This window comes from Tachyglossus aculeatus, chromosome 16 (assembly GCF_015852505.1).
Source record: "Tachyglossus aculeatus isolate mTacAcu1 chromosome 16, mTacAcu1.pri, whole genome shotgun sequence".
NCBI lineage: Eukaryota > Metazoa > Chordata > Mammalia > Monotremata > Tachyglossidae > Tachyglossus > Tachyglossus aculeatus.
Window position 1 is genome coordinate 48,479,416 of NC_052081.1, and position 14,948 is coordinate 48,494,363.

Here is a 14,948-nt window from a genome sequence, read left to right on the forward strand (position 1 = left end):
AGTCTCTGCTCCCCAGTCCCGGCCCTTCCCCGACCTAGCGTGAGGGGGGCCCGGGGGGCCGCCCCCGCCGGGGAGGCCGCCCGGCCCGGCCGTGGCTCTCCGTTCTTCTGTGTCCGCGGGGCCCGGCCGGGCGGAGGGGTGTGCGGCTCACCCGGGCTTGTGCTCTGCGGTGACCTGATGCCAGCCCAGACCACGAGGGCCGGCCCGGCGCCCGCGACCGAGTCGGCGGGGAGAGGGGGTCCCCCCTCCCCGACCGGCTTGGTCGCCCCACACCCCGGTTTCCCTACCCCCCCCCCGCCCCCCCGGACCCCTCGGTAAACAGACTACAGCACAGTGGTGTCGACGGGCACGGACGGGGAGGCCCAGACCCCGGCAGGCGGCCAGGCCCCCCGCGCCCGCCGCCCCCTCAGTTACAAGGCAGCCACGTGGGGTAGGCGCGGCTGCAGGGCAGGAGCGGCTGCACCTGGGCCACGTAGTAGCTGCCGCCGAGCTCGCCGGCGAAGGGGGCCGGCCGGTAGAAGCAGGCCACGTTGGCCACGGTGGGCAGCAGGCGCTGCTCGGCCAGGACGCGCAGGGCCAGGGCGGCGATGAGGTTGAGGGTCTGGCGTCGCTCGTGGCCCATGAGGCAGACCGTGCTCTCGTTGACCACGCGGTAGAGGGTGAGCAGGCAGTGGTAGCGCCTGTCCTCCAGGCCGGCGAAGTGGTCCTGCAGGTAGCACTCCAGCTTGCGCTGCTGCTCCGCCAGCTCCGAGAAGTCGATGAAGAAGCGGGAGCACATGTAGCGCTGCAGGGCCTTGGCGTCCGTGCCCGGGGCCGGCCGGAAGCCCCGGGCCAGCAGGTTGCAGTACTTGAGCAGCCCCCCGCCCCGGATCTCCTCGGGGTGGTGGGTGGCGATCAGCCGGCGGCGCAGGTGGCCCAGGGCCTCGCCGAAGTCGCCGTACATGCTCTCGCCGGTCACGCTGGGGTGGAAGGCCTCGCTCATGGGCGCGTCCGAGCACTCGGCGAACAGCAGCAGGGAGTCCAGCACGATCTGGAACGAGTCGACGCTGAACTCGAACTGGCGGCGCAGCGTGTCCACGAACTTCAGCTCCACGTTCTTGCCGCGGTTGTTGGACAGCGAGATGAGGCTCCAGCGGTCCCCGTCGGCGCACACCTTCACCAGCTTCTGCACGTAGGCCTCCTTCAGGGTCAGCGGCGTGATCTTCTCCTTGCTGACCCCGGCCGGCAGGAAGTCCAGCAGGCAGTCCAGCACCACGTCGCGGACCAGCTGGAACGTCTCCTCGCCGGGGAGGTCCACGGCGAAGATCAGGTCCAGGTCCTTGTAGCCCAGGCCGCTGTCCTGGTGGAGGACGTGGCTGGCGGCCGACCCGTTCAGGCGCACGTTGTGGACGGGGACCCCCTGCTTCTCCAGGCGGCTCCGGACCACCTGGACGGAGACAGGCCCGACGGAGGCTCAGAGGCCGGAGGGAGGGAGGGAGGGAGGGAGGGAGGGGCGGGAGACGGACGCTTCAACCCGGTCCCGGGACGAGCCTGGCACCCGGGCTCCTTTGGAAGCCGTCAGCTGTGCCCAAGATGGTGCCCCCCGCCCCCCCCGCCAAGGCCTGTCGTAGGGGGAAGGGTTCAAAGATGCGGGCGTGTCAGCGATGGCACGTTACCCCCTCCTGGCAACATGACCTGGCGTGCGGCGCGACGAGCCGCCGGGGTTTTGACCTCCAGAAGGCTGGGGCCGATGCCCACCTCCCCCTGAGCCACCCAGCCTGGAGCCCACCTGCTTCGATGGAGGACAAGCCTCTAGACTGGAAGCTTGTTGTGGACAGGGAACGCGTCTATCGTACCCTCCCAAGAGCTCAATGCGGGGCTTTGCACACCGTAAGTGCTTAATAAATATGACTGAATGAACGTACCCCGAGCTCCCCCACCTCCCCTCCGTCACGGCCTCTGGCTTTGAACGCCTGCCCCTGTGATGGCGGGGCGGGGGGGACTCACCCCGGCCCGTCCTCAGGACCCCCTTCCCCAACCTGGCTCCCGGACGGCCCCTCCCCGGAGGCCGGAGCCCAACTCGGGAAAGCCCGGGGCTGACCTTTAGGCTGGCACCCGGCCCTGGCACTGCTCAGCCCTGTGGGCACCCTGAGCTCTGAGCCAAGGCCTCCCCGTGGGTGACGTCTGTCAGGAGGCCCGCTGGGTCAGGGGGAGTTCAGGAGGGGGGGCCCCCCACCCCACGCCCACCCCCGGGGCCTGGCAGATCTGCCCTCTCTTGGGCCTCAGCGGGCACTAGAGGAATCTACAGTTCCTCACCAAGAGCCCAGAAGTGTCTGGTGTGGGACTGGTGGCCCCCGGCCCGGGGGGGATAAGCTCAAGAAGCCCCTTGGAGCCAGCAGGACCTCGAACCCCCACCCCCATCACTGACGGCGGGCCGGCCGGCCTCAGGTCCGGAGGTGGGAGTGGGGCGAGCGCCCCAGTCATCATCATCAATCGTATTTATTGAGCACTTACTATGTGCAGAGCACTGTACTAAGCGCTTGGGAAGTACAAATTGGTAACATATAGAGACAGTCCCTACCCAACAGTGGGCTCACAGTCTAAAAGGGGGAGACAGAGACCATACTAACAAAATAAAATAAATAGAATAGATATGTACAAATAAATTAAATAGAGTAAAAAAATATGTACAAACATATATACATATATACAGGTGCTGTGGGGAAGGGAGGGAGGTAAGATGGGGGGATGGAGAGGGGGATGAGGGGGAGAGGAAGGAAGGGGCTCAGTCTGGGAAGGCCTCCTGGAGGAGGTGAGCTCTCAGCAGGGCCTTGCGGCCCCCGCCCCACCTGGCAGCCGGACATCTTCTATCCCCAGGCATCTCCCCCCTGCCAGGGGGACGGAACTGGTTTTCCTGGGGTGAGGGGAGGGTGACGGTGGCGGCTGTTTAATTAGAAGGGGAGCGGGTGACTTCAGCCTTGTGAGTCAGTGGGGAAGAATTGGGGGCGCGGTGCCCGCCGGGCAGCCCGGTGCCAGCGCCCTGCCCGCTGGGCCCGGAGTCCCTTAGCTCGGTGGGGGCAGGGCTCTGGTTAAACTTGGGGAGGCACCCTGCCCCTCTCCACATCCGAGAAATTGGCTTAGGGGCCGGGAGGCCTCGGTCCCCCCGACCACCCCGGGGGCACGGAGACCCTGCCCCTTGTGTCCCCTCGGTTAGAGGCCGGACAGGAGTGGGGAGGGCGAGGGGCAGGCCTGGCAACCTCAGGCCTGGGGCGGGGGCGATGGGCAGAGGGGACAGAAGAGGAGGATGGGCAGCCCCGGGCCTCGGGGGGTGGACAGAGGATGGGGGGCACGGGACAGGGCCGGACTGGCAGCCCCATGGCAACGGGGGGCTGGAGGGGACAGAGGAGGTGGGGAGAGGGGACAGGGCCCGACTGGTAGCCCCGGGCCTGGGGGGTGGACAGAGGAGCGGGCACATATTTTATTCTGTTAATATGTTTGGTTTTGTTCTCTGTCTCCCCCTTCTAGACTGTGAGCCCGCTGTTGGGTAGGGACCGTCCCTATATGTTGCCAACTTGGACTTCCCAAGCGCTTAGTCCAGTGCTCTGCACACAGTAAGCGCTCAATAAATACGACTGAATGAATGATAGGCTGGACTGGCAGCCCCGGGCCTGGGGATGGGTGGGAGAAGGGGTGAAGGGGCCAAGACATAGGCCTGCCAGCAGCTCCGGGGCCAGGTGGGCGAGGGGGTGGGGGTGGTCAGGAGCGACAGGGCCAACTTGTACTTCCCAAGCGCTTAGTACAGTGCTCTGCACACAGTAAGCGCTCAATAAATACGATTGATTGATTGATTGACAGGGCCAGGGGGGGAAAAAAAAGGGAGAGGCAGGCGGGCGGGCACAACAGGCCATGGTCTACAGCCAGGCTGGGGAGGAGAAAGGTCACAACCGGCGGATCCGGAGCCAGGTGGGTCCCCTTGTAGACTGTGAGCCCACTGTTGGGTAGGGACTGTCTCTATATTCCCAAGCGCTTAGTACAGTGCTCTGCACACAGTAAGCGCTCAATAAATACGATTGATTGAGTTATTGACAGGGCCGGGGGGGGGGGAAAAAAGGGAGAGGCAGGCAGGCGGGCACAACAGGCCATGGTCTACAGCCAGGCTGGGGAGGAGAAAGGTCACAACCGGCGGATCCTGAGCCAGGTGGGTCCCCTTGTAGACTGTGAGCCCACTGTTGGGTAGGGACTGTCTCTATATTCCCAAGCGCTTAGTACAGTGCTCTGCACACAGTAAGCGCTCAATAAATACGATTGATTGATTGACTGACAGGGCCGGGGGGGGGGAAAAAAGGGAAAGGCAGGCGGGCGGGCACAACAGGCCATGGTCTACAGCCAGGATGGGGAGGAGAAAGGTCACAACCGGCGGATCCGGAGCCAGGTGGGTCCCCTTGCAGACTGTGAGCCCACTGTTGGGTAGGGACTGTCTCTATATTCCCAAGCGCTTAGTACAGTGCTCTGCACACAGTAAGCGCTCAATAAATACGATTGATGATGATGATGATGATGATGAGGTGGGGAAGTGGGCAGTGCCAGGGGGCAGAGCTCCCCCCTCCGCAGCCTCCTTTCCCGGGCCCTCCCATCCTTCCGGTTGTCTGTCTCCCCCTTCTAGACTGCGCGCCCCTTGTCGGTCTCTCTCTGTTGCCCGTTTGTGCTTAGTCCAGTGCTCTGCACACAGTAGGCGCTCAATAAATAGGACTGAATGAATAAATGAAGGAATGAGCAGGCGGAGGAGCGCCCAGCTGGGCCCGGGCCAGCTGCATTTCTCCCCTGCCCCCCGGGCAGCTCCGCCGGCGGCCCCTCCGCACGGAGACCTTACTACAGTGCTAAGCGCTTAGCCCAGCGCTCTGCACACAGGAAGCGCTCAGTAAGTACGACTGAAGGAATGAATGAGACCCGCCCCAACCTCCCCCTCCGCCCTACCCCCTTCCCCTCCCCACAGCACTTGTGTCTATTTATACATATTTATTACTCTATTTTATTTGTACATTCATTGTCGTATTTATTGAGCACTTACTGTGTGTAGAGCACTGTACTAAGCGCTTGTACATATTTATCACTATTTTATTACTGTGTACATAGCTATAATTCTAGTTATTCAGACGGTATTTATGGAGCACTTACTGTGGGCAGAGCACTGTACTAAGCACTTGTACATATTTATCACTATTATATTACTGTGTACATAGCTATAATTCTAGTTGTTCAGACAGTATTTATTGAGCACCTCCTGTGTGCACAGCACTGTACTAAGCGCTTGTACATATTTATCACTATTTTATTACTGTGTACATAGCTATAATTCTAGTTATTCAAATGGTATTTATTGAGCACTTACTGTGTGCAGAGCACTGTACTAAGCGCTTGTACATATTTATCACTATTACATTACTGTGTACATAGCTATAATTCTAGTTATTCAGACGGTATTTATTGAGCACTTACTGTGTGCAGAGCACTGTACTAAGTGCTTGTACATATTTATCACTCTTATTACTGTGTACATATAGCTATAATTCTAGTTATTCAGACGGTATTTATGGAGCACTTCCTGTGTACAGAGCACTGTACTAAGCGCTTGTACCTATTTATCACTCTATTTTATTACTGTGTACATAGCTATAATTCTAGTTATTCAGATGGTATTTATTGAGCACTTACTGTGTGCAGAGCACTGTACTAAGCGCTTGTACATATTTTTAGACTGTGAGCCGACTGCTGGGTAGGGACTGTCTCTATATGTTGCCAATTTGTACTTCCCAAGCGCTTAGTACAGTGCTCTGCACACAGTAAGCGCTCAATAAATACGATTGATGATGATGATGATGATTTATCACTATTATATTACTGTGTACATAGCTATAATTCTAGTTATTCAGACGGTATTTATTGAGCACTTACTGTGTGCAGAGCACTGTACTCGGCGCTTGTAAATATTTATTACTCTATTTTATTACTGTGTACATAGCTATAATTCCAGTTATCTGAATGGTATTTATTGAGCACTTACAGTGTGCAGAGCACTGTACTAAGCACTTGTACATATTTATCACTATTATAGTACTGTGTAAATAGCTGTAATTCTAATTATTCAGATGGTATTTATTGAGCACTTACTGTGTGCAGAGCACTGTACTAAGCGCTTGTACATATTTATCACTCTATTTTATTACTGTGTACATAGCTATAATTCTAGTTTTTCTGACGGTATTGACACCTGTCTATTTGTGTTGTTGTCTGTCTCCCCCTTCTAGACTATGAGCCCATTGTGGGGTAGGGACCATCTCTATGCCGATTTGTACTTCCCAAGCGCTTAGTACAGTGCTCTGCACACAACAGGCGCTCAATAAATATGATTAAATAAATGAATGGGAGGTCGGGAGGGGAAAAAAAATAACATCAAGTCTCCCTCCGTCCAGCCCCCTTCCGACCTCGGCCTAGCTGCCAGCTTCCCAAGCTCTTAGTGGTTAATCATTCAGTGGTATTTATTGAGCGCTTACCGTGTGCAGAGCACTGTACTAAGCGCTTGGGTAGAGGGATAATCCCTACCCCACAACGGGCTCACAGTCTAGAAGGGGGCTAGACAGACAACAAGACAAGTAGACAGGCGTCAATGCCATCAGAATAACTAGAATTATAGCTATAAACCCATCACCATTAATAAAATAGAGTAATTCATTCATTCAATCGTATTTATTGAGCGCTTATTGTGTGCAGAGCACTGTACTAAGCGCTTGGGGAGTACAAATTGGCAACATATAGAGACGGTCCCTTCCCAACAATGGGCTCACGGTAATAAATACATAGAAATAGATACAAATGTTGTCGGGAGAGGAAGGGGATAGTACAGTGCTCTGCACAAAGGAAGCGCTCAATAAATGCTGAATGAATAAACGAATCCCCAGCCTCCTGCGCTCAATAAATACTGAATGAATAAACGAATCCCCGGCCTCCGGCGCTCAATAAATACTGAATAAACGAATGAATCATTTATTCCGGGGTGCGGGCATTCATTAATTTAATGAATTTTGGTATTTGGGAAGCGCTTCCTATGTGTCAAGCACGGTGTAGACACAAGATAATGGTGGGCGGGGACTGTCTCTATCTGCGGCCCATTTGTACGGTCCCAAGCGCTTAGGACAGTGCTCTGCACAGAGGAAGCGCTCAATAATAATAATAATGATGGCATTTATTAAGCGCTTACTATGTGCAAAGCCCTGTTCTAAGCGCTGGGCTCAACAAATGCGATTGAATGAATAAAATGAGAAGCAGCGTGACTCGGTGGAAAGAGCCCGGGCTTGGGAGTTAGGAGGTGGTGGGTTCAAATCCCGGCTCCGTCACTCGTCAGCTGGGTGACTTGGGGCAAGTCACTTCTCTGGGCCTCAGTGACCTCATCTGTCATTCATTCATACAAATGTATTTATTGAGCGCTTGCTGCGTGCAGAGCACTGTACTAAGCGCTTGGGAAGTCCAAGTTGGCAACATACAGAGACGGTCCCTAACCGACAGCGGGCTCACAGTCTAGAAGGGGGAGACGGGCAACAAGACATATTAAACAAAATAAAATAAATAGAATAAATATGTACAAGTCTGTCAAATGGGGATGAAGACTGTGAGCCCCCGCCGTGGGACAACCTGATCACCTTGTAACCTCCCCAGCGCTTAGAACAGTGCTGTGCACATAGTAAGCACTTAATAATAATAATAATAATAATGGCATTTATTAAGTGCATACTATGTGTACAGCACTGTTCTAAGCGCTGGGGAGGTTACAAGATGACAGTGCTGTGCACATAGTAAGCGCTTAATAATAATAATAATGGCATTTATTAAGCACTTACTATGTGCACAGCACTGTTCTAAGCGCTGGGGAGGTTACAAGGTGACAGTGCTGTGCACATGGTAAGCGCTTAATAATAATAATGATAATAATGGCATTTATTAAGTGCTTACTATGTTCACAGCAGTGTTCTAAGCGCTGGGGAGGTTACAAGGTGACAGTGCCGTGCACATAGTAAGCGCTTAATTATAATAATAATAATGGCATTTATTAAGCGCTTACTATGTGCACAGCACTGTTCTAAGCGCTGGGGAGGTTACAAGGTAATTAGGTTGTCCCATGTGGGGCTCACAGTCTTAATCCCCAATTTACAGATGAGGTCACTGAGGCCCAGAGAAGTGAAGTGACTTGCCCAAAGTCACACAGCTGACAACTGGTGGAGCCGGGATTTGAACCCCTGGCCTCTGACTCCAAAGCCCGGGCTCTTTCCACCGAGCCATGCTGCTTCTCCGTAACCTCCCCAGCGCTTAGAACAGTGCTCTGCACATAGTAAGCGCTTAATTCATTCATTCAATCATATTTATTGAGCGCTTACTGTGTGCAGAGCACTGGACTAAGCGCTTGGGAAGTACAAGTTGGCAACATATAGAGACGGTCCCTACCCAACAGCGGGCTCACAGTTTAGAAGGGGGAGACAGACAAAACAAAACATAAACAAAATAAAATAAATGCCATTATTATTATTATTATTATTGTAACCTCCCCAGCACTTGGAACGGTGCTTTGCACTTAGTAAGCGCTTAATAAATGCTATTATTATTATTATTATTATTATTATTATTATTATTATGAGCTTCCGAAGTGCCGAGCCCTGCGCTGCACGCTGGGGTTCATTCATTCAATCGTATTTGAGCGCTTACTGTGTGCAGAGCACTGTACTAAGCGCTTGGGAAGTACAAGTTGGCAACATCTAGAGAAGGTCCCTACCCAACAGCGGGCTCACAGTCTAGAAGGAGGAGACGGACAAAACAAAACATATTAACAAAATAAATAGAATAAATATGTACAAATAAAATAGAGTAATAAATACGTACAAACATCTATATACGTATTTATGTATGTATCTAGAGAAGCAGCGTGGCTCAGTGGAAAGAGCCCGGGCTTTGGAGTCGGAGGTCATGGGTTCAAATCCTGGCTCCGCCCCTTGTCAGCTGGGTGACTTTGGGCAAGTCACTTCACTTCTCTGGGCCTCAGTTCCCTCATCTGGAAAATGGGGGTGAAGACTGTGAGCCCCCTGTGGGACAAACTGATCACCTTGTAACCTCCCTAGCACTTAGAACAGTGCTTTGCACATAGTAAGCGCTTAATAAATGCCATCATCATCATTATTATTATTGTAACGTCCCCAGCACTTGGAACGGTGCTTTGCACATAGTAAGTGCTTAGTAAATACCATCATCATTATTATTATTATTATTATTATTATTATTGTTGAAACCTCCCCGGCGCTTGGAATGGGGCTTTGCACATAGTAAGCGCTTAATAAATGCTATCATTATTATTATTATTCATTCATTCAATCATATTTATTGATCACTTACTGCATGCAGAGCACTGTACTAAGCGCTTGGGAAGTACAAGTTGGACCTCCCCAGTGCTTGAAACTGTGCTTTGCACATAGTAAGCGCTTAATAAATGCCATCATCATTACTGAAACCTCCCCAGTGCTTGGAACAGTGCTTTGCACATAGTAAGCAATTAATAAATACCATTATTATTCATTCATTCATTTCATCATATTTATTAAGCGCTTACTGTGTGCACAGCATTGTACTAAGCGCTTGGGAAGTCCATGTTGGCAACATATACATACATATATATACACATAGGGACATATATGTCCCTCCCCATCCCCCCCGCCTTACCTCCTTGCCCTCCCCACAGCACCTGTATATATGTATATATGTTTGTACAGATTTATTACTCTATTTTATTTGTACATATTTATTCTATTGATTTTATTTTGTTAATATGTTTTGTTTTGTTGTCTGTCTCCCCCTTCTAGACTGTGAGCCCGCTGTTGGGTAGGGACCGTCTCTAGATGTTGCCAACTCATACTTCCCAAGCGCTTAGTCCGGTGCTCTGCACACAGTAAGCGCTCAATAAATACGATTGAATGAATGAATGAGTGTTGCCAACTTGTACTTCAGGCGCTTAGTCTAGTGCTCTGAACACAGTAAGTGCTCAATAAATACGATTGAATGAGTGAATGAACGAATGAATGAATGTTGCCAACTTGTACTTCCCAAGCGCTTAGTCCAGTGCTCTGCACACAGTAAGCGCTCAATAAGTATGATTGAATAAATGAATGACTATCCAGGTGCTGGGGGGAGGGGAAGGAGGTAAGGTGGGGTGGGGGGGAGAGGAAGGAGGGGGCTCAGTGTGGGAAGGCCTCCTGGAGGAGGTGAGCTCTCAGTAGGGCTTTAATAATAATAATAATAATAATAATGGCATTTATTAAGCACTTCCTATGTGCAAAGCACTGTTCTAAGCGCTGGGGAGGTTATAAGGTGATCAGATTGTCCCACAGGGGGCTCCCAGTCTTCACATTTATTAAAAGCACTGTTCTAAGCGTTGGGGAGGTTACAAGGTGATCAGGTTGTCCCAAGGGGGCTCACAGTCTTCATCCCCATTTTCCAGGGGAGGTAACTGAGGCCCAGAGACGTTAAGTGACTTGCCCAAGGTCACACAGCTGACAAGTGGCGGAGCTGGGATTTGAACCCACCACCTCTGGCTCCAAAGCCCGTGTTCTTTCCATTGAGCCACGCCAAGTGCTTAGTACAATGCTCTGCACACAGTAAGCGCTCCATAAATCCGATGGAATGAATGAATGAATGAAAGACCATAGATTGATTATAATTCGGCTGTACGTGTCCAAGGGCTTAGTACAGTGCTCTGCACCCAGCACTCAATAAATCTGAATGAATGCACACGGTAAGCGCTCAAATAACTCAAATCCCCTTCTAGACTGCGAGCCCGCTGTTGGGTAGGGACCGTCTCTATATATTGCCAACTTGTACTTCCCAAGCGCTTAGTACAGTGCCCTGCACACAGAAAGCGCTCAATAAATACGGTTGAATGAATGAATCCCCATTTTCCAGATGAGGGAACTGAGGCCCAGGGAAGTGACTTGCCCAAAGTCACACAGCTGACACGTGGTGGGGTCGGGATTTGAACCCATAACCTCTGACTCCAAAGCCTGGGCTCTTTCCACTGAGCCATGCTGCTTCTCATTATAATATTATTATATTATATAATAATACTATAACAGCATATTACAATAAATCATATTATTGTGCTATATATAATATACAAAATTATAATATAATAAATTATATTATATTATATATAACATTACATCATAATAAATTATATCACTATATTATGCATTATAATATATAATATTGAATTATAATAAATAATATTGAATTATAATAAATTAGATTCTGTATTATATATTGTAATATATGATATTGTGTTATAATAAATTAGATAATAATAATAATAATAATAATGGCACTTAAGCGCTTACTAAGTGCAAAGCACTTTTCTAAGCACTGGGGAGGTTACAAGGTGATCACGTTGTTCCCCGGGGGGCTCACAGTCTTAATCCCCATTTTACAGATGAGGGAACTGCGGCCCAGAGAAGTGAAGTGACTTGCCCAAAGTCACACAGCTGACAAGTGGCAGAGCCGGGATTTGAACCCCTGACCTCCGACTCCAAAGCCCAGGCTCTTTCCACTGAGCCACGCTGATTATTATGCCATATATGATAATATATTATAATGTGTTATATATTATAATATATAATATTATAACATAATAATTTAGATTATCATATTATATCACAATCATTGATGCTTAAGGCTAAAAACACCGTCAAAACCTCTGATCTGTTTTGTGGCTTACTCAGAAATTGTAACCACCACTTCACTAGATGGGTTACTAAGGCTGAAAACACTGTCAAAACCTCTGCTCAGTTTTGTGGATTAATCAGAAATTTTAACCACCACTTCACCAGATGGGTTATTTTCAATCTGGGCTGAAAATGGAGACTTCAAATTTCCCTGATGTCAGGGCTCCATCAGACACAATTGTGTCCTTTAGCTTTAAAACTCAAATATTCCCATCGGTTGCTAAAAACTGAACCGGAAAGGTTGAGAACTGCTGCCTGCTTCGGGCTTTATGCTGGGATGGTGTGGACACCCATTTTTCCTCCACGGTATGCATTCCACACACCACATATACATATATTAATTATAATATTATATTATAACATTATATTATAATATTATATTATAATATTGTATTATAATATAATATGGAGAAGCAGCGTGGCTCAGTGGAAAGAGCCCGGGCTTTGGAGTCAAAGGTCATGAGTTCAAATCCCAGCTCTGCCAATTGTCAGCTGGGTGACTCTGGGCAAGTCACTTCACTTCTCTGGGCCTCAGTTACCTCACCTGTAAAATGGGGATGAAGACTGTGAGCCCTCCGCGGGACAACCTGATCACCTTGTAACCTCCCCAGCACTTAGAACAGTGCTTTGCACATAGTAAGCGCTTAAAAATGCCATCATTATTAGGTATATTTCAATTGAACATTCAATTTATTAACTATTATTATTCATTCATTCATTCAATCGTATTTATTGGAGAAGCAGCGTGGCTCCGTGGAAAGAGCCCGGGCTTTGGAGTCAGAGGTCATGAGTTCAAATCGCAGCTCTGCCACTTGTCAGCTGGGTGACTTTGGGCAAGTCACTTCACTTCCCTGGGCCTCAGTTCCCTCATCTGTCAAATGGGGATGAAGACTGTGAGCCCCCCGTGGGACAACCTGATCACCCTGTAACCTCCCCAGCGCTTAGAACAGTGCTTTGCACATAGTAAGCACTCAATCAATCAATCAATCGTATTTATTGGAGAAGCAGCGTGGCTCTGTGGAAAGAGCCCGGGCTTTGGAGTCAGAGGTCATGAGTTCAAATCCCGGCTCTGCCACTTGTCAGCTGGGTGACTTTGGGCAAGTCACTTCACTTCCCTGGGCCTCAGTTCCCTCATCTGTCAAATGGGGATGAAGACTGTGAGCCCCCCCGTGGGACAACCTGATCACCTTGTAACCTCCCCAGCGCTTAGAACAGTGCTTTGCACATAGTAAGCGCTCAATCAATCAATCATATTTATTGAGCACTTACTGTGTGCAGAGCACTGTACCAAGCGCTAATCAGTCAATCGTATTTATTGAGCACTTACTGTGTGCAGATCACTGTACCAAGCGCCAATCAATCAATCCATTGTATTTATTGAGCGCTTACTGTGTGCAGAGCACTGTACCAAGCGCTAATCCAATCAATCGTATTTATTAAGCACTTACTGTGTGCAGAGCACTGTACCAAGCGCTAATCCATCAATCAGTCGTATTTATTGAGCGCTTACTGTGTGCAGAGCACTGTACCAAGCGCTAATCAGTCAATCGTATTTATTGAGCGCTTACTGTGTGCAGAGCGCTGTACACGTTGGCAACAGATGGAGACGGTCCCTACCCACCAGTGGGCTGTGTTGCCAATTTGTACTTCCCAAGCGCTTAGTACAGTGCTCTGCACATAGTAAGCGCTCAATAAATACGATTGATTGATTGATTGGGCTCACCGTCTAGAAGGGGGAGCCGGACGGCAAGACATCCGAACAAAATAAAATGATAGATGCTACCATTATGATTATTATAAACGATGCTATGACTATACTAGTAGTAATGTTGCGATGGCCCGTTCCCGGCTGACCTGCACGATGTGCCTCGGCCTCACGGTGAGCGTGGGGAAGTTTCCGCGGCCGTGGATGGGCACGGGTTCGTTGAGGATGGCATCGAGACGCTGCACCTGCGCCCAGCACAGCCCGCTGAACCGTCCCCGGGGGCCGTGCGGGGCGGGCTGCGGGGCGGGCTGCGGGGCGGGCTGCGGGGCGGGAGCCGCGGCCCCGGGCCCCATCTTCGACGGCATCTCCGCGTCCGGCCGCACGGAGGCGCTGGCGAGCCCGGCTCCACCCCGCCCCAGCTCAGCGCCGGCCAGCCGACCGCGCCGCTCCACCGCCAGCCGGGACAGCCCGCTCCGCGCCCCGGCGCCGCCTTATATAGCCCCCGCCCGCCGCGCTCCCATTGGTCCTCCGCCTCCCCGCCCTCCCATTGGTCCGCCGCGCCGTCGCTCTTCGCCGGGACCCGCCCCCAGAGCGCCGATTGGCCCGGGCGGGGCCCGCCCTTCCCTTGATTTGCATGTGCGTCACCCGGGCCGGCGAGGGGGGCTGCCGTTGGAGGCGGGGGCCGCCGTGGGATTCCCGCAACCGGATTGGGCCGGACGGGTGGGAGGGGTGGGGGGGGGAGAGAGAGCGTTGGGATTTAAAGGGACAGTGACCACTTGGGGGGGGAGGAGGGGGAGATGGAAGAAGAAGAAGGAGGGAGGATAAGGAGAGGGAGGGAAAGGAGGAGGGGAAGGAGGAGGGAGAGGAGGAGGAGGAAGGAGAGGGAGGAGGAGTGAGGGAGGGAGGAGGAAGGGAAAGGGAGAAGGAGGGAGGAAGGAGAGGAAGGAGGGAGGAAGGCGGAAGGGAGAGGGAGGAGGAGAGAGGAAGGAGGGAGGAGGAGAAAGGAAGGAGGGAGGAGAGAGGAGGAGGAGGAAGAAGAAGAAGGAGGGAGGATAAGGAGAGGGAGGGGAAGGAGGAGGGGAAGGAGGAGGGAGAGGAGGAGGAGGAGGAAGAAGAAGGGAGGAGGGAGGAGGAGGAATGAGGAGGGAAGGAGAGGGAGGGAGGGAGGGAAGGAGAGGGAGGGAGGAAGGAGGGGGGGAGGGAGGAAGGAGAGGGAGGGGGAGGAGGGAGGGAGGAAGGAGAGGGAGGAGGAGGGAGGGAGGAAGGCGGGAGGGCGAGGGAGGAGGAGAGAGGAAGGAGGGAGGAGGAAAGGGGAGGAGGAGGAATGAGGAGGGAAGGAGAGGGAGGGAGGGAAGGAGAGGGAGGAAGGAGAGGAGGGAGGGAGGAAGGAGAGGGAGGAGGAGGGAGGGAGGAAGGCGGGAGGGCGAGGGAGGAGGAGAGAGGAAGGAGGGAGGAGG

The 14,948-nt window shown here is 51.9% G+C and overlaps 1 protein-coding gene across 1 annotated transcript; it reads right to left on the bottom strand.

Annotated features, from left to right (window-relative positions):
• Nucleotides 1-315: 315 nt before the first annotated feature.
• TENT5B (terminal nucleotidyltransferase 5B) lies at nucleotides 316-13,943 on the bottom strand. The gene is made up of 2 exons (XM_038758184.1): nucleotides 13,641-13,943; nucleotides 316-1,426 (listed from the first exon to the last, which is right to left on the bottom strand). Exons 1-2 carry the CDS (start codon nucleotides 13,854-13,856, stop codon nucleotides 407-409), a joined length of 1,236 nt encoding a protein of 411 aa, XP_038614112.1. The 5' UTR covers nucleotides 13,857-13,943; the 3' UTR covers nucleotides 316-406.
• Nucleotides 13,944-14,948: the final 1,005 nt, after the last annotated feature.